We start from the raw sequence: 24558 nt of genomic DNA on the forward strand, positions 1-24558 counted from the left end.
AGAAAAATTATTATTTTTCCAAGGGGTTCCCAGAAGCAGAATCATGCTGTTTTTAGCTACATGGATCCCCTGGTTTCCATGTTACCTACCGGTTACGTTATTAATGTTCTCCTTCCCATTCAGGAAGTCCGTATGGACTCCAAGTCCTGTGGGTCCCACGGACTAATAAGCAGAGGGAGGATGGCAGGATTGCTGCTTTAAGTCACCCTAGCCTATTTTTAGCCTATGAAACAAATCGCTGCACTCCTTATATATGGTATTGTGTGGGACTGCACCTTCTAATACAAACCTCGACAGCTACATCACAATCATTATCAGACCGTTTCAGGTTTTGTGTCATGCGCGCCACTGACCCATATTTCTCACCGCGGCTGAACATTCTCTTTTTCAATAGGTTAATTTCCATATTATACACTGGTGGGGGATTTCCCTAGCTTTTTTTTTGTAGGTGTGACCAAATGAACTAATTTGTAGAGATTCCATTTTACTCATTTTTTCAGCAATATGAGTTTTTTATATAGATCGTCTTTTTTTTTTTTTTAAATATCTCTGCATTAAGGGGGTTAAAGGGCAGTAAAGGGTTAAAAAAAAGTGTGTGTATATATATACACACACACACACACAAACACACTAGATTGGCCATAAATATGTAAATCCCTGCGCTTCTCCCATTGGGCTAACAATAAATGGGGAAATAAATATGCATAGTGAAACCGAAGTCTGTAAGACAAAAGGAGACTTTTGGTTACATCCTTTGATCAAATAGCAGGCTTGTCATTATTTGATCAAAGGATGTAACCAAAAGTCTCCTTTTGTCTTACAGTTTAGGCTGCGCTTATAGTGCCCGGCGACGCGACATCACACCAAAACAAATACATTGTATCCGTCGCATGCGCTTATAGTAAGCGCGATGGAGCTGCGTTTTTTTTTAATCCATTGAAAGTTGATTTTGGGAGAGACAGTTGCCACATGTGACTTTCTCTACACCAATGACAGAGCGCGTACTGCACTCTGGCCGCCCCCTTTGTGACGTCACTGGCCTTGTCGCCAGCAACATCGCTCCGAACTAAAGTGCAACTTTTGCCAGTGGCGATGGGTGACGTCATCGGTCACGTTGCCTGCACTATAAACGCGGCCTTGGGTTTCACTATGTATATTTATTTCCCCATTTATTGTTAGCCCAATGGGAGTAGCGCAGGGATTCACTTTCTGTTTTTTCACGCACATTTTTATGAACTAGGGCTCAGCCAACCTCACCCTCTGCAAAATAATGATGGGTTTGACTTTTTTTTCCCCTTTCCCTCCCTTCTCTCTCCCCACCCCATCTTTTAATACCTTATCATGTCATCAATTCTTTCTGCCACTCTCTCCTCCAGCATTCTTGCTTTCTCCTCACACTTTCTTTCTTCGTCTGCTTTCTGTCTAAACTTTATAGCTGTCTGACTCTGACCGTATCTGCCACCAGGCTATGTGCATTATGCTGAGCTGTATCTCATGGAGAGGGGGACAAAACTTTTTTTAAATTAACAATTTTTCATGAATTCTTAATTGTTGCGCTGAAATGCCTAGACAACCTTTTCTGAGGTACCTGACGAGCTAAGCCAGTGTTTTTCAACCAGGGTTCCTTGAACCCTTGGGACCCCCCCCGGACATCCCTAAAGGGTTCCCTGCAATTTTCTGGTCATTTGAAAATTGTATCAAATATAGAAGAATTGACAATGCATCTGATCTCTGAGTTGCTATAAGAGAGGGTTGGGGTTCCTTACAATGCATCTGATCACAGACGCGCTATTAAAGAGGGTTGGGGTTCCTTACAATGAACCTGATCTCAGACGCGCTATTAGAGAGGGTTGGGGTTCCTCAGAATTTCACTTAGGGTTCCTTAACCAAAAAAAGGTTGTAAACCACTGAGCTAAGCAATGATGGCTGTAGTGTATGTGACAGCTATTCACTACAGTTGCAAAATAAATAATAGCACTGCCTTTCAGTCTATAAGATTTAAAACGACTGGTTGTAAGGACTCTGCTATTGTGCTGTCCTGAGAGGCGATCACCCTCCCTCTTCCCAGTGATGTGCGCCTGTCTTCTCTTAGACCAGAAGATGGAAAATCTGACACGGATGCAATGAAAAGAAAGGCCCCTGAAATCCACAGCGGTTTATCCTGAAATAAACCCAAAGATTAAACGAAAAGTTATGGAAAGCATTGCTATTCTCTGACTGATTATAAGTTTATAGAAACAGGTAAAGATCGATATCCATCCGCTCCGTGAAAAAATGATAGGAACTCACCAGCAAAGAAGTTAAAAGCTAATTTATTAAACTACATAAAAAAAAAACAACAGTACAAAGTACTCTCCCACGCGTTTCACGCCCACTATGGCGCTTTTTCAAGGACTCCTTGAAAAAGCGCCATAGTGGGCATGAAACGCGTGGGAGAGTACTTTGTACTGTTTGTTTTTTTGTTTTTTATGTAGTTTAATAAATTAGCTTTTAACTTCTTTGCTGGTGAGTTCCTATCATTTTTTCACGGAGCAGATGGATATCGATCTTTACCTGTTTCTGTTGTCACGCGAGAGGATCAGCATTCACCACCGGATGTTCCAGGGAGACGCTTCTGAGCGTCAGGGCTGCAACTGGATAGAAGGGGAGCCAGGCGGTGGTCTGATCGTGAGTAGAGCGTACTCCACACCGGGCACAGCAGGGGCTAGGGAGACTGAGTGAGTTACCATCACACATATTTTGTCCCCATCGTGTTAAAGCCCTCCTTGCTGCCCCCGTCATTCTACATTGACTGTTAGCCCTTTAACCCGCATGTTCTGGTGTCAACTCCTTTAAAAATGGATGAAGATTTAATACTTATAATTGCTTTTCTCAAGCACTATTGACCATAACTCTTGGAGCTTGTACACGGTTGTTTTTCTAAGTCTATGATTATAAGTTTATAGCTGGTAAAGCATGATCCATGAAAATGAAAATCGGTATTAAAGAATTAACTGAAATAAAACTCCCAGAAATGGTGATTTTTCATTTCTTTGATTGGCTCTTACGTTCTTGTGCTTCCCACGGCGACAGGTTATTGAGCAGTTTCAAGAGTTGAAGCTAGTAGGTAGCGGGCCGAACATTTTTTTTGTCTTGGGGTCTTTTCAATTCTTTCAGATTAGCTACTTATTTTTAATGACTTCAATTTGATTGTAAATTTGTGAATTGACAAACCGTCCTATTGTGAAAAGATATTAGATAAAGACAAAAAAAACCAAAGCATTTATTTTACATGGAAATGTTACGTTTATTATGACTTTTAAATACTTGTACGATTTAAAAAAAATGAAAAAACATTTAACCGATGAAACAACATTCAGCTTAGTTCACTTTTTTGTTGTTGGAGCAACTGCCCTTTTTAGGGGTGTATGTGGCAGTATAAAGGCAGCTGTTACGATGAGGCATTGCAGCGTATTGCAGGTCCCACTCTGAGCTTAATAATGAGGGAGCAGTTACAGTGCATACATTCAGACTGAGCACGGTGTGTTTCTATATACACATTTAACAGCTCGTTCTGTTCAAAATTGTTGTTAGTGGATCTCATTATCTGCTCCTTACAACCTATGCCAATTTGTTAAGAATTCATAACTTTGTAGGTGAGGACGCAGATGCTCGATAGTATTGCTATCTGAGACTGGTATGTAAAAAGGCATTACATACCCTAAAATCCAGCTGTTTGTCCTTACACAGGAGCACAGCATATACGTTTATTGCTGTGTATTGAACAAATGCTTTGAATCTCACATTTTGTTCAAAGGCTCTTCCATGAAAACGCTGTTCAGGTCAACAGTTTATTGATTAGACTTTGGACCTATTGAATACCTGTTTAGGTGAATAACTGCTATTTCATTATATACCTCCTCCTAACTATTTGTTAGTTTTAGGAGTAGAATAAGCCAAGGCACACACAGTTTCTGGTCACTTATTTTGTTTGAGAGCTGCATGTTCTCTGTGGTTACACTGTTTGCTTCACGCTTTGTCTAAACTTGTGAGATGTCACATGCAGCTATTTTTAATCCAAGTCCTGTAAGGTTTCAGATCCGTTGTGGGGAACATGATATACATCGAGGACGCAGGGGCAATCCTTCAGCTGCTAACACAAAGGTTTGACCGGTCCTGTCAGTATAGTGTGCTTAGCTTGTGAGTGGAACACACTTAAAGTAGCAATCCCGATTTTCCTTCATTTCTTTAAAAAAAACATTGTAGGTTTGGAGCTGGGGGTCTCCGGAGCTGAACTGCATTAGTTTTGGCCATGGGGACCCCCTGCTTCCCGGGATACTTACCTTGGTAAGGGGTGCCGGTAGCATGCTCAGCTGGGCTGCGTCACGCGGGCCAATAGGAAGCGTGACTGGGACATGTAAACCTGCAGAGCTGCTACAGGTACCCCCTACAGAGGTAAGTATGTCAGGGAGCATTGGGCCCCTGGAGCTGGAATTAACGCTGTTCAGCGCAAGACCCCCTGCTTCCCACCTAAGGTAAACGTTTTTGGGGGAGGGAGCATCTGGACCTTTTTAACAAGGTCCCAAACTGCATCTCGGCGGGTGCAGAGAGCATGCGTGGCATAGCTGTCAATTACTGCGGGAGCTTCCAAAGTCACGCCCCACAATGCCTTGCTACTTTGGATGCAAAGCATTGTGGGGAGCAACTTTGGATGCTCCTGTTGTAATTGACAGCTATGCCACCCACGCTATGGTGCAGTTTGGGGGTTTCCTAAGTGCGCCTGGGATATCTCTCTCTCTCCCCCTAATCTCTCCTTGGAGACACCTCCCAAGGTCACCAGACAAACCCTCTGTTTGGGAATCGCTGGGTTAGAGTAAATTGCAATAGGGGGAACAGGTTATATGAGCCCTGATACTTCGTGCTCTGTAATATGCAACACAGTAATTACTTACATCCCGGCCTACAGGACTCCTGTCTCCTCATGGCCAGCTACTAATAAGCAATGGTTAAAGTAGTGATACTAGGCGGGATTTTATTAAGGTCTGTTTATTAAAGGAGAATTCCACGTAATATCCTGCACGGGGTGTTTATTTATTTTCTTTTTTTTTTTTATATAAATGAGTTTTTAATAGTGAATATTTACTGCATATTTTTTTTAATTTATTTACTTTTTTAATTCAACTCTTATTGCCATTTTTAATGTGTTTTAACATTTACTGAGCATCCTTTGATGTCTGTAGCAGGTTTTAGCACACTTCCCCAGCACTGCAAGATCTTTGTAACACTTTCTAGTTTGTGATAATTAGTTGCCAATATTCCCAGCAGTTGGCGCTGTAAACTGTAACAATAGATAATGTTACCTTAGTAATATAAGAATACATTGTAGCTGCTGAGTTACACTGACTATAGGAATGATTTGAAACGAAAAGACAGTTGGTGAACCCTGGGAAACGGGACGTTTGCTGATCGATTTGACACATGAATTTTTTTGGGGGGATTTCTAAATTACAACTCAGCCCCCTTATAACGCTGTGCTTGGGGTCCAAAGAATCACATCGCGCTATAAGCGGATCGCGTTAGAAATAAAGTACAATTGTATGCATTGCACAATAAAGTATTTAAGATGCCAATAATCGTGTTGTAAAGTATTCATACATATGATAATTGGGAGCCACGCTTGCATCGCGCTATATGCGGATTCGCGTTGTAACGGGGTTGAGTTGTACTTATAGTTGTGGTTTAAAAAAAAAAAAAAATGATGTCTCCATATAAACAATTGCCTTTTTTGTTTTTTTTCCTGATCTTTACCGAATGTTTTGTGATGAGATTGTTTGTTTGACTATTTACCTGTAGGTACAGGAGTTTACAATCTATTTCTTTGTTTTGTGTAAAGCAATTATGCTGCCATGATTAGCCACGGTTAAGTAGGAATACCAGTAAAATAAGATTAGAGCTACCCAGATCCCCAAAAAATAGAAACCATCATTTTTCCACAGGGAGCGAGTATTTGCTTCAACGGTGATTTTAAATATTCCCTAGAAATGAATTGGATAAGGGAAGGGATAAGAGAAAACGATGTTACGTGGGACTGCCTCCCTTGGTAATTTCAACGTTCTCATCTAGCAAGATAATGTTGTAGCCGTTACCCAGTGTGATCTGTAGGAGGGAAGGTATCCGCACCGTTACCCAGTGTGATCTGTAGGAGGGAAGGTATCCGCACCGTTACCCAGTGTGATCTGTAGGAGGGAAGGTATCCGCACCATTACCCAGTGTGATCTGTAGGAGGAGAGGTATCCGCACCGTTACCCAGTGTGATCTGTAGGAGGGAAGGTTTCCGCACCGTTACCCAGTGTGATCTGTAGGAGGAGAGGTATCCGCACCGTTACCCAGTGTGATCTGTAGGAGGGAAGGTATCCGCACCGTTACCCAGTGTGATCTGTAGGAGGAGAGGTATCCGCACCGTTACCCAGTGTGATCTGTAGGAGGGAAGGTATCCGCACCGTTACCCAGTGTGATCTGTAGGAGGGAAGGTATCCGCACCGTTACCCAGTGTGATCTGTAGGAGGAGAGGTATCCGCACCGTTACCCAGTGTGATCTGTAGGAGGGAGGTATCCGCACCGTTACCCAGTGTGATCTGTAGGAGGGAAGGTATCCGCACCGTTACCCAGTGTGATCTGTAGGAGGAGAGGTATCCGCACCGTTACCCAGTGTGATCTGTAGGAGGAGAGGTATCCGCACCGTTACCCAATGTGATCTGTAGGAGGGAAGGTATCCGCACCGTTACCCAGTGTGATCTGTAGGAGGGAAGGTATCCGCACCGTTACCCAGTGTGATCTGTAGGAGGAGAGGTATCCGCACCGTTACCCAGTGTGATCTGTAGGAGGAGAGGTATCCGCACCGTTACCCAGTGTGATCTGTAGGAGGAGAGGTATCCGCACCGTTACCCAGTGTGATCTGTAGGAGGGAGGTATCCGCACCGTTACCCAGTGTGATCTGTAGGAGGGAAGGTATCCGCACCGTTACCCAGTGTGATCTGTAGGAGGAGAGGTATCCGCACCGTTACCCAGTGTGATCTGTAGGAGGGAGGTATCCGCACCGTTACCCAGTGTGATCTGTAGGAGGGAAGGTATCCGCACCGTTACCCAGTGTGATCTGTAGGAGGAGAGGTATCCGCACCGTTACCCAGTGTGATCTGTAGGAGGAGAGGTATCCGCACCGTTACCCAGTGTGATCTGTAGGAGGAGAGGTATCCGCACCGTTACCCAGTGTGATCTGTAGGAGGGAGGTATCCGCACCGTTACCCAGTGTGATCTGTAGGAGGGAAGGTATCCGCACCGTTACCCAGTGTGATCTGTAGGAGGGAAGGTATCCGCACCGTTACCCAGTGTGATCTGTAGGAGGAGAGGTATCCGCACCGTTACCCAATGTGATCTGTAGGAGGGAAGGTATCCGCACCGTTACCCAGTGTGATCTGTAGGAGGGAAGGTATCCGCACCGTTACCCAGTGTGATCTGTAGGAGGAGAGGTATCCGCACCGTTACCCAGTGTGATCTGTAGGAGGAGAGGTATCCGCACCGTTACCCAGTGTGATCTGTAGGAGGGAGGTATCCGCACCGTTACCCAGTGTGATCTGTAGGAGGGAAGGTATCCGCACCGTTACCCAGTGTGATCTGTAGGAGGGAAGGTATCCGCACCGTTACCCAGTGTGATCTGTAGGAGGGAAGGTTTCCGCACCGTTACCCAGTGTGATCTGTAGGAGGGAAGGTATCCGCACCGTTACCCAGTGTGATCTGTAGGAGGGGAGGTATCCGCACCGTTACCCAGTGTGATCTGTAGGAGGAGAGGTATCCGCACCGTTACCCAGTGTGATCTGTAGGAGGGAAGGTATCCGCACCGTTACCCAGTGTGATCTGTAGGAGGAGAGGTATCCGCACCGTTACCCAGTGTGATCTGTAGGAGGAGAGGTATCCGCACCGTTACCCAGTGTGATCTGTAGGAGGAGAGGTATCCGCACCGTTACCCAGTGTGATCTGTAGGAGGAGAGGTATCCGCACCGTTACCCAGTGTGATCTGTAGGAGGAGAGGTATCCGCACCGTTACCCAGTGTGATCTGTAGGAGGAGAGGTACCCGCACCGTTACCCAGTGTGATCTGTAGGAGGAGAGGTATCCGCACCGTTACCCAGTGTGATCTGTAGGAGGGAAGGTATCCGCACCGTTACCCAGTGTGATCTGTAGGAGGAAAGGTATCCGCACCGTTACCCAGTGTGATCTGTAGGAGGGAAGGTATCCGCACCGTTACCCAGTGTGATCTGTAGGAGGAGAGGTATCTGCACCGTTACCCAGTGTGATCTGTAGGAGGAGAGGTATCCGCACCGTTACCCAGTGTGATCTGTAGGAGGGAAGGTATCCGCACCGTTTCCCAGTGTGATCTGTAGGAGGAGAGGTATCCGCACCGTTACCCAGTGTGATCTGTAGGAGGGAAGGTATCCGCACCGTTACCCAGTGTGATCTGTAGGAGGAGAGGTATCCGCACCGTTACCCAGTGTGATCTGTAGGAGGAGAGGTATCCGCACCGTTACCCAGTGTGATCTGTAGGAGGAGAGGTATCCGCACCGTTACCCAGTGTGATCTGTAGGAGGAGAGTTATCCGCACCGTTACTCAGTGTGATCTGTAGGAGGGAAGGTATCCGCACCGTTACCCAGTGTGATCTGTAGGAGGGGAGGTATCCGCACCGTTACCCAGTGTGATCTGTAGGAGGGAAGGTATCCGCACCGTTACCCAGTGTGATCTGTAGGAGGGAAGGTATCCGCACCGTTACCCAGTGTGATCTGTAGGAGGGAAGGTTTCCGCACCGTTACCCAGTGTGATCTGTAGGAGGGAAGGTATCCGCACCGTTACCCAGTGTGATCTGTAGGAGGGAAGGTATCCGCACCGTTACCCAGTGTGATCTGTAGGAGGAGAGGTATCTGCACCGTTACCCAGTGTGATCTGTAGGAGGAGAGGTATCCGCACCGTTACCCAGTGTGATCTGTAGGAGGAGAGGTATCCGCACCGTTACCCAGTGTGATCTGTAGGAGGAGAGGTATCCGCACCGTTACCCAGTGTGATCTGTAGGAGGGAAGGTATCCGCACCGTTACCCAGTGTGATCTGTAGGAGGAGAGGTATCCGCACCGTTACCCAGTGTGATCTGTAGGAGGGAAGGTATCCGCACCGTTACCCAGTGTGATCTGTAGGAGGAGAGGTATCCGCACCGTTACCCAGTGTGATCTGTAGGAGGAGAGGTATCCGCACCGTTACCCAGTGTGATCTGTAGGAGGAGAGGTATCCGCACCGTTACCCAGTGTGATCTGTAGGAGGGAAGGTATCCGCACCGTTACCCAGTGTGATCTGTAGGAGGAGAGGTATCCGCACCGTTACCCAGTGTGATCTGTAGGAGGGAAGGTATCCGCACCGTTACCCAGTGTGATCTGTAGGAGGAGAGGTATCCGCACCGTTACCCAGTGTGATCTGTAGGAGGAGAGGTATCCGCACCGTTACCCAGTGTGATCTGTAGGAGGGAAGGTATCCGCACCGTTACCCAGTGTGATCTGTAGGAGGGAAGGTATCCGCACCGTTACCCAGTGTGATCTGTAGGAGGAGAGGTATCCGCACCGTTTCCCAGTGTGATCTGTAGGAGGAGAGGTATCCGCACCGTTACCCAGTGTGATCTGTAGGAGGGAAGGTATCCGCACCGTTACCCAGTGTGATCTGTAGGAGGAGCGGTATCCGCACCGTTACCCAGTGTGATCTGTAGGAGGAGAGGTATCCGCACCGTTACCCAGTGTGATCTGTAGGAGGGAAGGTATCCGCACCGTTACCCAGTGTGATCTGTAGGAGGGAAGGTATCTGCACCGTTACCCAGTGTGATCTGTAGGAGGAGAGGTATCCGCACCGTTACCCAGTGTGATCTGTAGGAGGAGAGGTATCTGCACCGTTACCCAGTGTGATCTGTAGGAGGGAAGGTATCCGCACCGTTACCCAGTGTGATCTGTAGGAGGAGAGGTATCCGCACCGTTACCCAGTGTGATCTGTAGGAGGAGAGGTATCCGCACCGTTACCCAGTGTGATCTGTAGGAGGGAGGTATCCGCACCGTTACCCAGTGTGATCTGTAGGAGGAGAGGTATCCGCACCGTTACCCAGTGTGATCTGTAGGAGGAGAGGTATCCGCACCGTTACCCAGTGTGATCTGTAGGAGGAGAGGTATCCGCACCGTTACCCAGTGTGATCTGTAGGAGGGAAGGTATCCGCACCGTTACTCAGTGTGATCTGTAGGAGGGAAGGTATCCGCACCGTTACCCAGTGTGATCTGTAGGAGGAGAGGTATCCGCACCGTTACCCAGTGTGATCTGTAGGAGGGAAGGTATCCGCACCGTTACCCAGTGTGATCTGTAGGAGGAGAGGTATCCGCACCGTTACCCAGTGTGATCTGTAGGAGGAGAGGTATCCGCACCGTTACCCAGTGTGATCTGTAGGAGGAGAGGTATCCGCACCGTTACCCAGTGTGATCTGTAGGAGGAGAGGTATCCGCACCGTTACCCAGTGTGATCTGTAGGAGGAGAGGTATCCGCACCGTTACCCAGTGTGATCTGTAGGAGGGAGGTATCCGCACCGTTACCCAGTGTGATCTGTAGGAGGGAAGGTATCCGCACCGTTACCCAGTGTGATCTGTAGGAGGGAAGGTATCCGCACCGTTACCCAGTGTGATCTGTAGGAGGAGAGGTATCCGCACCGTTACCCAGTGTGATCTGTAGGAGGAGAGGTATCCGCACCGTTACCCAGTGTGATCTGTAGGAGGAGAGTTATCCGCACCGTTACTCAGTGTGATCTGTAGGAGGGAAGGTATCCGCACCGTTACCCAGTGTGATCTGTAGGAGGGAAGGTATCCGCACCGTTACCCAGTGTGATCTGTAGGAGGAGAGGTATCCGCACCGTTACCCAGTGTGATCTGTAGGAGGAGAGGTATCCGCACCGTTACCCAGTGTGATCTGTAGGAGGGAAGGTATCCGCACCGTTACCCAGTGTGATCTGTAGGAGGAGAGGTATCCGCACCGTTACCCAGTGTGATCTGTAGGAGGAGAGGTATCCGCACCGTTACCCAGTGTGATCTGTAGGAGGAGAGGTATCCGCACCGTTACCCAGTGTGATCTGTAGGGGGAGAGGTATCCGCACCGTTACCCAGTGTGATCTGTAGGAGGGAAGGTATCCGCACCGTTACTCAGTGTGATCTGTAGGAGGAGAGGTATCCGCACCGTTACTCAGTGTGATCTGTAGGAGGAGAGGTATCCGCACCGTTACTCAGTGTGATCTGTAGGAGGAGAGGTATCCGCACCGTTACCCAGTGTGATCTGTAGGAGGAGAGGTATCCGCACCGTTACTCAGTGTGATCTGTAGGAGGAGAGGTATCCGCACCGTTACCCAGTGTGATCTGTAGGAGGGAAGGTATCCGCACTGTTACCCAGTGTGATCTGTAGGAGGAGAGGTATCCGCACCGTTACCCAGTGTGATCTGTAGGAGGAGAGGTATCTGCACCGTTACCCAGTGTGATCTGTAGGAGGAGAGGTATCCGCACCGTTACCCAGTGTGATCTGTAGGAGGGAAGGTATCCGCACCGTTACCCAATGTGATCTGTAGGAGGGAAGGTATCCGCACCGTTACCCAATGTGATCTGTAGGAGGGAAGGTATCCGCACCGTTACCCAGTGTGATCTGTAGGAGGGAAGGTTTCCGCACCGTTACCCAGTGTGATCTGTAGGAGGAGAGGTATCCGCACCGTTACCCAGTGTGATCTGTAGGAGGAGAGGTATCCGCACCGTTACCCAGTGTGATCTGTAGGAGGGAAGGTATCCGCACCGTTACCCAGTGTGATCTGTAGGAGGAGAGGTTTCCGCACCGTTACCCAGTGTGATCTGTAGGAGGGAAGGTTTCCGCACCGTTACCCAGTGTGATCTGTAGGAGGAGAGGTATCCGCACCGTTACCCAGTGTGATCTGTAGGAGGGAAGGTATCCGCACCGTTACCCAGTGTGATCTGTAGGAGGAGAGGTATCCGCACCGTTACCCAGTGTGATCTGTAGGAGGGAAGGTATCCGCACCGTTACCCAGTGTGATCTGTAGGAGGAGAGGTATCCGCACCGTTACCCAGTGTGATCTGTAGGAGGAGAGGTATCCGCACCGTTACCCAGTGTGATCTGTAGGAGGAGAAGTATCCGCACCGTTACCCAGTGTGATCTGTAGGAGGGAAGGTTTCCGCACCGTTACCCAGTGTGATCTGTAGGAGGAGAGGTATCCGCACCGTTACCCAGTGTGATCTGTAGGAGGGAAGGTATCCGCACCGTTACCCAGTGTGATCTGTAGGAGGGAAGGTATCCGCACCGTTACCCAGTGTGATCTGTAGGAGGGAAGGTATCCGCACCGTTACCCAGTGTGATCTGTAGGAGGAGAGGTATCCGCACCGTTACCCAGTGTGATCTGTAGGAGGGAAGGTATCCGCACCGTTACCCAGTGTGATCTGTAGGAGGAGAGGTATCCGCACCGTTACCCAGTGTGATCTGTAGGAGGAGAGGTATCCGCACCGTTACCCAGTGTGATCTGTAGGAGGGAAGGTATCCGCACCGTTACCCAGTGTGATCTGTAGGAGGGAAGGTATCCGCACCGTTACCCAGTGTGATCTGTAGGAGGGAAGGTTTCCGCACCGTTACCCAGTGTGATCTGTAGGAGGGAAGGTTTCCGCACCGTTACCCAGTGTGATCTGTAGGAGGAGAGGTATCCGCACCGTTACCCAGTGTGATCTGTAGGAGGGAAGGTATCCGCACCGTTACCCAGTGTGATCTGTAGGAGGAGAGGTATCCGCACCGTTACCCAGTGTGATCTGTAGGAGGAGAGGTATCCGCACCGTTACCCAGTGTGATCTGTAGGAGGGAAGGTATCCGCACCGTTACCCAGTGTGATCTGTAGGAGGAGAGGTATCCGCACCGTTACCCAGTGTGATCTGTAGGAGGAGAGGTATCCGCACCGTTACCCAGTGTGATCTGTAGGAGGGAAGGTATCCGCACCGTTACTCAGTGTGATCTGTAGGAGGAGAGGTATCCGCACCGTTACCCAGTGTGATCTGTAGGAGGAGAGGTATCCGCACCGTTACTCAGTGTGATCTGTAGGAGGAGAGGTATCCGCACCGTTACCCAGTGTGATCTGTAGGAGGAGAGGTATCCGCACCGTTACCCAGTGTGATCTGTAGGAGGAGACGTATCCGCACCGTTACCCAGTGTGATCTGTAGGAGGAGAGGTATCCGCACCGTTACCCAGTGTGATCTGTAGGAGGAGAGGTATCCGCACCGTTACCCAGTGTGATCTGTAGGAGGAGAGGTATCCGCACCGTTACCCAGTGTGATCTGTAGGAGGGAAGGTATCCGCACCGTTACCCAGTGTGATCTGTAGGAGGAGAGGTATCCGCACCGTTACCCAGTGTGATCTGTAGGAGGGAAGGTTTCCGCACCGTTACCCAGTGTGATCTGTAGGAGGAGAGGTATCCGCACCGTTACCCAGTGTGATCTGTAGGAGGGAAGGTATCCGCACCGTTACCCAGTGTGATCTGTAGGAGGAGAGGTATCCGCACCGTTACCCAGTGTGATCTGTAGGAGGAGAGGTATCCGCACCGTTACCCAGTGTGATCTGTAGGAGGGAAGGTATCCGCACCGTTACCCAGTGTGATCTGTAGGAGGAGAGGTATCCGCACCGTTACCCAGTGTGATCTGTAGGAGGAGAGGTATCCGCACCGTTACCCAGTGTGATCTGTAGGAGGAGAGGTATCCGCACCGTTACCCAGTGTGATCTGTAGGAGGGAAGGTATCCGCACCGTTACCCAGTGTGATCTGTAGGAGGAGAGGTATCCGCACCGTTACCCAGTGTGATCTGTAGGAGGAGAGGTATCCGCACCGTTACCCAGTGTGATCTGTAGGAGGAGAGGTATCCGCACCGTTACCCAGTGTGATCTGTAGGAGGGAAGGTATCCGCACCGTTACCCAGTGTGATCTGTAGGAGGAGAGGTATCTGCACCGTTACCCAGTGTGATCTGTAGGAGGGAAGGTATCCGCACCGTTACCCAGTGTGATCTGTAGGAGGAGAGGTATCCGCACCGTTACCCAGTGTGATCTGTAGGAGGGAAGGTATCCGCACCGTTACCCAGTGTGATCTGTAGGAGGGAAGGTATCCGCACCGTTACCCAGTGTGATCTGTAGGAGGGAAGGTATCTGCACCGTTACCCAGTGGGATCTGTAGGAGGGAAGGTATCTGCACCGTTACCCAGTGTGATCTGTAGGAGGAGAGGTATCCGCACCGTTACTCAGTGTGATCTGTAGGAGGAGAGGTATCTGCACCGTTACCCAGTGTGATCTGTAGGAGGGAAGGTATCCGCACCGTTACCCAGTGTGATCTGTAGGAGGAGAGGTATCCGCACCGTTACCCAGTGTGATCTGTAGGAGGAGAGGTATCCGCACCGTTACCCAGTGTGATCTGTAGGAGGGAAGGTTTCCGCACCGTTACCCAGTGTGATCTGTAGGAGGAGAGGTATCCGCACCGTTACCCAGTGTGATCTGTAGGAGGAGAGGTATCCGCACCGTTACCCAGTGTGATCTGTAGGAGGAGAGGTATCCGCACCGTTACCCAGTGTGATCTGTAGGAGGAGAGGTATCCGCACCGTTACCCAGTGTGATCTGTAGGAGGGAAGGTATCCGCACCGTTACCCAGTGTGATCTGTAGGAGGAGAGGTATCCGCACCGTTACCCAGTGTGATCTGTAGGAGGAGAGGTATCCGCACCGTTACCCAGTGTGATCTGTAGGAGGGAAGGTATCCGCACCGTTACCCAGTGTGATCTGTAGGAGGGAGGTATCCGCACCGTTACTCAGTGTGATCTGTAGGAGGAGAGGTATCCGCACCGTTACCCAGTGTGATCTGTAGGAGGGAAGGTATCCGCACCGTTACCCAGTGTGATCTGTAGGAGGGAAGGTATCCGCACCGTTACCCAGTGTGATCTGTAGGAGGAGAGGTATCCGCACCGTTACCCAGTGTGATCTGTAGGAGGGAAGGTATCCGCACCGTTACCCAGTGTGATCTGTAGGAGGAGAGGTATCCGCACCGTTACCCAGTGTGATCTGTAGGAGGAGAGGTATCCGCACCGTTACCCAGTGTGATCTGTAGGAGGAGAGGTATCCGCACCGTTACCCAGTGTGATCTGTAGGAGGAGAGGTATCCGCACCGTTACCCAGTGTGATCTGTAGGAGGGAAGGTATCCGCACCGTTACCCAGTGTGATCTGTAGGAGGAGAGGTATCCGCACCGTTACCCAGTGTGATCTGTAGGAGGAGAGGTATCCGCACCGTTACCCAGTGTGATCTGTAGGAGGAGAGGTATCCGCACCGTTACCCAGTGTGATCTGTAGGAGGAGAGGTATCCGCACCGTTACCCAGTGTGATCTGTAGGAGGAGAGGTATCCGCACCGTTACCCAGTGTGATCTGTAGGAGGAGAGGTATCCGCACCGTTACCCAGTGTGATCTGTAGGAGGGAAGGTATCCGCACCGTTACCCAGTGTGATCTGTAGGAGGAGAGGTATCCGCACCGTTATCCAGTGTGATCTGTAGGAGGAGAGGTATCCGCACCGTTACCCAGTGTGATCTGTAGGAGGAGAGGTATCCGCACCGTTACCCAGTGTGATCTGTAGGAGGGAAGGTATCCGCACCGTTACCCAGTGTGATCTGTAGGAGGAGAGGTATCCGCACCGTTACCCAGTGTGATCTGTAGGAGGAGAGGTATCCGCACCGTTACCCAGTGTGATCTGTAGGAGGGAAGGTATCCGCACCGTTACCCAGTGTGATCTGTAGGAGGGAAGGTATCCGCACCGTTACCCAGTGTGATCTGTAGGAGGAGAGGTATCCGGATCGTTACCCAGTGTGATCTGTAGGAGGAGAGGTATCCGCACCGTTACCCAGTGTGATCTGTAGGAGGAGAGGTATCCGCACCGTTACCCAGTGTGATCTGTAGGAGGGAAGGTATCTGCACCGTTACCCAGTGTGATCTGTAGGAGGAGAGGTATCCGCACCGTTACCCAGTGTGATCTGTAGGAGGAGAGGTATCCGCACCGTTACTCAGTGTGATCTGTAGGAGGAAAGGTATCCGCACCGTTACCCAGTGTGATCTGTAGGAGGAGAGGTATCCGCACCGTTACCCAGTGTGATCTGTAGGAGGAGAGGTATCCGCACCGTTACCCAGTGTGATCTGTAGGAGGGGAGGTATCCGCACCGTTACCCAGTGTGATCTGTAGGAGGAGAGGTATCCGGATCGTTACCCAGTGTGATCTGTAGGAGGAGAGGTATCCGCACCGTTACCCAGTGTGATCTGTAGGAGGAGAGGTATCCGCACCGTTACCCAGTGTGATCTGTAGGAGGAGCGGTATCCGCACCGTTACCCAGTGTGATCTGTAGGAGGAGAGGTATCCGCACCGTTACCCAGTGTGATCTGTAGGAGGAGAGGTATCCGCACCGTTACCCAGTGTGATCTGTAGGAGGAGAGGTATCCGCACCGTTACCCAGTGTGATCTGTAGGAGGGAAGGTATCCGCACCGTTACCCAGTGTGATCTGTAGGAGGAGAGGTATCCGCACCGTTACCCAGTGTGATCTGTAGGAGGGAAGGTATCCGCACCGTTACCCAGTGTGATCTGTAGGAGGAGAGGTATCCGCACCGTTACCCAGTGTGATCTGTAGGAGGGAAGGTATCCGCACCGTTACCCAGTGTGATCTGTAGGAGGAGAGGTATCCGCACCGTTACCCAGTGTGATCTGTAGGAGGAGAGGTATCCGCACCGTTACCCAGTGTGATCTGTAGGAGGAGAGGTATCCGCACCGTTACCCAGTGTGATCTGTAGGAGGGAAGGTATCCGCACCGTTATCCAGTGTGATCTGTAGGAGGAGAGGTATCCGCACCGTTACCCAGTGTGATCTGTAGGAGGAGAGGTATCCGCACCGTTACCCAGTGTGATCTGTAGGAGGAGAGGTATCCGCACCGTTACCCAATGTGATCTGTAGGAGGAGAGGTATCCGCACCGTTACCCAGTGTGATCTGTAGGAGGGAAGGTATCCGCACCGTTACCCAGTGTGATCTGTAGGAGGAGAGGTATCCGCACCGTTACCCAGTGTGATCTGTAGGAGGAGAGGTATCCGCACCGTTACCCAGTGTGATCTGTAGGAGGGAAGGTATCCGCACCGTTACTCAGTGTGATCTGTAGGAGGGAAGGTATCCGCACCGTTACCCAGTGTGATCTGTAGGAGGAGAGGTATCCGCACCGTTACCCAGTGTGATCTGTAGGAGGAGAGGTATCCGCACCGTTACCCAGTGTGATCTGTAGGAGGAGAGGTATCCGCACCGTTACCCAGTGTGATCTGTAGGAGGAGAGGTATCCGCACCGTTACCCAGTGTGATCTGTAGGAGGAGAGGTATCCGCACCGTTACCCAGTGTGATCTGTAGGAGGAGAGGTATCCGCACTGTTACCCAGTGTGATCTGTAGCAGGGAAGGTATCCGCACCGTTACCCAGTGTGATCTGTAGGAGGGAAGGTATCCGCACCGTTACCCAGTGTGATCTGTAGGAGGAGAGGTATCCGCACCGTTACCCAGTGTGATCTGTAGGAGGAGAGGTATCCGCACCGTTACCCAGTGTGATCTGTAGGAGGGAAGGTATCCGCACCGTTACCCAGTGTGATCTGTAGGAGGGAAGGTATCCGCACTGTTACCCAGTGTGATCTGTAGGAGGAGAGGTATCCGCACCGTTACCCAGTGTGATCTGTAGGAGGGAAGGTATCCGCACCGTTACCCAGTGTGATCTGTAGGAGGAGAGGTATCCGCACCGTTACCCAGTGTGATCTGTAGGAGGAGAGGTATCCGCACCGTTACCCAGTGTGATCTGTAGGAGGAGAGGTATCCACACCGTTACCCAGTGTGATCTGTAGGAGGAGAGTTATCCGCACCGTTACCCAGTGTGATCTGTAGGAGGAGAGGTATCCGCACCGTTACCCAGTGTGATCTGTAGGAGGAGAGGTATCCACACCGTTACCCAGTGTGATCTGTAGGAGGAGAGTTATCCGCACCGTTACCCAGTGTGATCTGTAGGAGGAGAGGTATCCGCACCGTTACCCAGTGTGATCTGTAGGAGGGAAGGTATCCGCACCGTTACCCAGTGTGATCTGTAGGAGGGAAGGTATCCGCACCGTTACCCAGTGTGATCTGTAGGAGGAGAGGTATCCGCACCGTTACCCAGTGTGATCTGTAGGAGGAGAGGTATCTGCACCGTTACCCAGTGTGATCTGTAGGAGGAGAGGTATCCGCACCGTTACCCAGTGTGATCTGTAGGAGGGAAGGTATCCGCACCGTTACCCAGTGTGATCTGTAGGAGGGAAGGTATCCGCACCGTTACCCAGTGTGATCTGTAGGAGGAGAGGTATCCGCACCGTTACCCAGTGTGATCTGTAGGAGGAGAGGTATCCGCACCGTTACCCAGTGTGATCTGTAGGAGGAGAGGTATCCGCACCGTTACCCAGTGTGATCTGTAGGAGGAGAGGTATCTGCACCGTTACCCAGTGTGATCTGTAGGAGGAGAGGTATCCGCACCGTTACCCAGTGTGATCTGTAGGAGGAGAGGTATCCGCACCGTTACCCAGTGTGATCTGTAGGAGGGAAGGTATCCGCACCGTTACCCAGTGTGATCTGTAGGAGGAGAGGTATCTGCACCGTTACCCAGTGTGATCTGTAGGAGGAGAGGTATCCGCACCGTTACCCAGTGTGATCTGTAGGAGGAGAGGTATCCGCACCGTTACCCAGTGTGATCTGTAGGAGGGAAGGTATCCGCACCGTTACCCAGTGTGATCTGTAGGAGGAGAGGTATCCGCACCGTTACCCAGTGTGATCTGTAGGAGGAGAGGTATCCGCACCGTTACCCAGTGTGATCTGTAGGAGGAGAGGTATCTGCACCGTTACCCAGTGTGATCTGTAGGAGGGAAGGTATCCGCACCGTTACCCAGTGTGATCTGTAGGAGGAGAGGTATCCGCACCGTTACCCAGTGTGATCTGTAGGAGGAGAGGTATCCGCACCGTTACCCAGTGTGATCTGTAGGAGGAGCGGTATCCGCACCGTTACCCAGTGTGATCTGTAGGAGGAGCGGTATCCGCACCGTTACCCAGTGTGATCTGTAGGAGGAGAGGTATCCGCACCGTTACCCAGTGTGATCTGTAGGAGGGAAGGTATCCGCACCGTTACCCAGTGTGATCTGTAGGAGGGAAGGTATCCGCACCGTTATTGTTTTGACCTTTCACCTGCCAACGCTCAACATTGACCAGCAAAATTCTTTCTTTTAGATTCCTTTCTACAACGACCTGTGCGCACACATCCAGGCGGGCGAGATGTGCGGCCGGCTCGTGGGGTACTCGGCTGTGTACCGGGTCTGCTTCGGGATGGCCTGCTTCTTCTTCATCTTCTTCTTCCTGACTCTGTGCATTAAGAATAGCAGGAGCTGCCGGGCGCACATCCACAACGGGTAAGTCGAGCTCATCGGCTCTTTGGGATAAAGCTGTCTACATACTTGTGCGTGTGCGTGCGCGTGTGCGTGCGCGTGTGCGTGTGAATATATCTTTATATAGTGCCATTAATGTACATAGCGCTTCACAGCGGTAATACACTTGACCTAATAAAATCAATAACAAATAACACACAGTGGGAAGAAGTGTTTTCAGACATACAAGTAACGTTAGGAAAAGGAGTCCCTGCCCCGAAGAGTTTACAATCTAAGTGGTAAGTAGGGAAACATACAGAGAGGAAGGTGTTCTCGTACGTGCGTCTGCAAGGGGCAAATGTCAATGTATGCGGTGTATAATTTCAGCCACGGTGTGTGTGTACATTAATGGAGCATCCACAGGCTTTTTTTTTTAATGATTGAAGCAGGGGGTCTCCGGAACGGAATCCTGTTAATTTCAGCTCTGGGGACCCCCTGCTTTCAGAGATACTTAACTCTGCAGGGGGTGCCGGTATCTCTGCTTTTTTGAAGCTCCAGTGTGACATGGGCGAAATAGGAAGTCGCACCGGATGATGTCACAGCTTCCTATCGGCCTGTGGCGCTTTGTAAAGCTTCCATTACACGAACCCCAGCTAGTGAGCTGGTGCGGCTACCGACACCCCTTACGGAGGGAAGTATCTCCGGTAGCAGGGTGTCCCCGGAGCTGAAATTAATGGGGTTCAGCTCCGGGGACCCCCTGCTTCAATCCTATGTTAAAAAAATAAATAAATTAATTGCCCGCTTGAATTGCCTCTTTAAATGTTTACATACTGTTTTCTACAAGGAGGTAATTAATGTATAAAGGAAAGAAGATGACTATTTTTGGCTTTTTAACCATTTCTGCCTTGGATTTGATCAGAAATTAATTTTTTGCCCCATTATAAAAAATAAAAATAAAAAATTCTTTCTATAAGTCTTTCCACAAGCAGCTATGAAAACCTAGTGAAATTGTTCATACATAATACACTTTGTAGTGGGCGTACAATGCGAGCAAATGTTTGTGTCCTATTTTTACAGGTTTTGGTTGATCAAATTTGTGATCTTACTAGCCTTGTGCTCTGGGGCTTTCTTCATTCCTGACCAGGACACTTTCCTTGAAGGTATAACGTTTTTCTTCTTTTTTTATATATACTGTACACTGAGCCTTTGTTTCTCCTTTTGTAGTTTACAGCAGGGGTGCACAAACTATTCCCCCTGCCTGTTCTCCCCCCCCCCCCTGATCGCAACCCCCACCCCCTGGCGTCAAATGACGCCGTGGGGTCATGTGACATTGTGACCCTACTGCGTCATTTGTTGCCGTGGCGACGTGGCGCCCGACACAAAGGTAAGTGAAGTTACAGAGGCCTTGCGCGGTCCCCCAGCATTTAATTGAAATGCCTTCAGGTAAGCGTGGAGCCTCGGTAACCGACGCCCCCCCCCATACCCCCCCTGGAAAATCTCTCGCCTCGTTTACAGAATAGTTAAAAATAATAAGAATATAAAAGATTTGTATATTTATTGAGTTTTTTCATAGGAGTACAAAATAAAGAGGGACATAAGTCACATTCTAACATCTCTATATATACATGCACACATGCACACCTACCTATATACATACATGCATGTATACACACCGGTATACACACCGGTATACACACCGGTATACACACCGGTAACACACACACACACACACACACACACACACACACACACACACACACACACACATATACACAGTTTTTTCATAGGTGTGGATACAAAATAAAGAGGGGGACATAGGTCACATTGTTACATCTCTATATATACTGTACATGCACACATGCGCACCTACGTACATGCATGCATACACACACGTATATATACTGTACACCCGCACACACATATATGCACACCCGTATATACACACACATACACACACACACAGTTTTTACATAGGAGTGGGTACAAAATAAAGAGGAAGGGATGGGACCATAGGTCACATTGTTACAACTCTATATATACATACACACACATACATGCGAATGCACATAAATACATACATGCGCACGCACATAAATACATACATGCACATACACACACACACACATGCAGTCATAAATAGATATACGCACACATGCACACTACCATACACCCCCATACACATACATACATACGTATATAATATATATATATATATATATATATATATATATATAGACACACAGACACACACACACAGTTTTTTATATAGGAGTGGTTACAAAATAAAGAGGAAGGGATGGGAACATAGGTCACATTGTTAGGTCACATTGTTACATCTCTATATATACACACATGCGCCCACATATATACATGCGCGCTCACACACATAATTAATTTATCCCCACCCCTTCAAAAATATACTCCCAGTCCCCTACATCTAACACCGCCCCTATGTCCGTGTCCCATCTAGACATACCTTTAGTTTTTGGTGAGGCATCCGGGGTTAGCACCACCTTACGTAGGGAGGAGAGTAGGCCTCTTTGGTTTACTTTATTTAAGCACAGGCTTTGGAAGGGGGTAAGACCCTCCTTGGTAGGGGCCCTTGATTGGACAAATCCTCTAATCTGGAAGTATAACAGCTCATTGTTATGTAGTCCCAGGTCAGGGATCGGTGAATCCAATGTTTGAGGTTTCTTATCTTTCCATAAATGTGTCACCCTGGAGATCCCCACCGCACTCCATGCGCTCAAATCTCAAGCCGCCATGCCCGGGGCGAAGTCTGGGTCACCCCATAATGGGATCATACCTGCTCCGATGGTAGTGATGTCCCATAGCTTCAGGGAGCGCTGAACAGATCCCTGGTGAATTCCACGGCAAAACACACACACTATTTTAAATGTGTTCCACATATATATTCCAAATATTATTTTCACAACCGGTTGTAAATCCAAATAATTTATTTCCAATCTATTTAATCACCAAGTGGATTGTTTGAATGCAGACTTGCTGTGATGGGCTTCAGACACATGTGCTGCTTTGAGGTTTGATGGTAATGTTTGCGGGCAGCCACCTTTGAGGTGTTAGAGCTTGGTTTCCTCTCTGCTCTGTGTGTAGCTGGCGCTCTGAGCGTGTTTTTATTCCTGCCGGGTTTATAGATATATCCTGTGCTCTCACTTGCAATGTAAACAGCCACCTTATCGATGCATGCGGTGTTACAGCTACATGCTAACTACTTCGAAACTGTATTCATTTACAGTACAGAGACGCAAAACACATTACTGGAAATCTCCAGTGGTTACTTCTTCTGAACTGCAGTACCTTCCTATATTGAGCCCCTCTAAACACCAATAGCATATCAACGTTTGTTTCCCATATTGGTGTTGGTCATATAAATCTTAACACTGCCTTCCAACAGCAGCTCAAAGCCACGATATGGATATTTCAGAGACGATGATCTGTTAAATGAACTTTGAGCAAGGTGTATTTATTGTACCAGAAAATATATAATGTACTGTATTGAAATATACATACAAGTACGTAATATACTTGTTTTCAAGTACATCCTGGAGAGCACAGGGTAAGCACGGGATTTCCTGGCCCGCACAGTATACCAGTGGCCAAGGGGTGGATTGAACAACTTCACCACACTGCCACTTTTACGGTTATACTGTCGGCTTTGGGCATCTCTCTGCTGCTGGGTAACAGGTTTGTTTTTGTATTTCAGTGTGGCGCTATGTGGGTGCAAGTGGCGGCTGTCTTTTCCTGCTCATCCAACTCCTTCTCTTAGTGGAGTTTGCTCACAAATGGAACAAAAACTGGTATGTTTTCTGCAGCCGTTTTGTAGTTGGAAAAAACATTTTTGTTTTTAAACCAAAAGATCCACTTTGATAAAGTGTTACAATTGGCAGTGTTAAATCAATCTATACCTTTCCTCCAGATTAACTATGTGTGAATACTTGATCTGCATACCAGTCAGAATAGTTTAACCTGTAAGCAAGACAGCAAATAACAGAGCCTAAAGTCAATACTTCATCATTTAGCACAAACCCCAGGCAATCCTAGGAAGAGATGCAGTTGAAACCTAGTGTTTTTGAAACGGCTCTTGCCTTCAATACATTGTGTGTGTGTGTCTTTATTTATAGAGCACCATCCAAGTACATGGCACTTTACAGCGGTAATACACATTACACATAAAGAATAAGTGCTTAAAACATAAAAGTAGACATTTAGGAAAATGTGTTGCTGCCCCGAAGAGCTTACAATCGAAGTGTTTAAAACCAGAGACACAACATAAAACACAGACAAAGCTCAGTGCACATCCAGAAAAACTTATATACGGTACAGTGCCTAAATATACATGTATAAATAACTAATAAATAAAATGGTCTTTTAGTTTAACATTTTGGCCAAATTGTTGTAAGCCCTTGAGCCAACAGCACGGCAGACCACATTTCAAGGGTCCCTAACACTAATCTAGATTCTTAATAACCTGTGCATTGCCAGGAAGAATGATTTATAATAAATCTGTCAATATTAGTTGCAAAAGTTCTAAGTCTGATTGAAGCTTTTATTAACCTGTACATTACCAGGAAAAGCACTCTGTAATAGATTTGTCACAATCACACTGCAAGCAAGCAAGTTCCCCTGATAGTGGGAGATGCCATGGAGTGAGCTTTTAACCATTTAACTGTGGGGGTTCAATTTGAGCTTGTAGGTGTTCTGTATGTTTTACAATCGAAGTGGTAAGTAGGGAGAACATAGAGACAGCAGGAGTGTGTTCTGGTAAATGCGTCTGCAAGAGGCCACGGTCGATGTATGAGGTGTGTAGTGGCAGCCAACTGAGATGTGATCCAGAGTAACGCCATGCCACTTATAAACAGGCCCCTTGCACATAGGACATTACAACCCCTCACATTGCACCTAAAGGAGAGGAATGTTCAGATGTAAAATGTCCTGACTTTATTTTAATTAAAATAATACACAACTCGTGAACAGTAATGTAAAGCATA

The 24558-nt window shown here is 48.7% G+C and overlaps 1 protein-coding gene across 3 annotated transcripts in view; it reads left to right on the forward strand.

Moving 5' to 3' along the window:
• The window catches only part of SERINC5 (serine incorporator 5), a 92722-nt gene that overhangs the window by 39474 nt on the left and 28690 nt on the right, over positions 1–24558 (forward strand). For all 3 annotated transcript variants that reach the window (XR_012799896.1, XM_075590678.1, XM_075590688.1), the window contains exons 3-5: positions 19416–19594; positions 20627–20709; positions 23274–23367. Coding sequence is in view for 2 of the 3 variants with exons in the window: in XM_075590678.1 (XP_075446793.1) it covers positions 19416–19594; positions 20627–20709; positions 23274–23367 (356 nt within the window). In the remaining variant the exon portion in view is untranslated. The remainder of the gene's footprint in view (positions 1–19415; positions 19595–20626; positions 20710–23273; positions 23368–24558) is intronic.

This window comes from Ascaphus truei, chromosome 1, assembly GCF_040206685.1.
Source record: "Ascaphus truei isolate aAscTru1 chromosome 1, aAscTru1.hap1, whole genome shotgun sequence".
Lineage (NCBI taxonomy): Eukaryota > Metazoa > Chordata > Amphibia > Anura > Ascaphidae > Ascaphus > Ascaphus truei.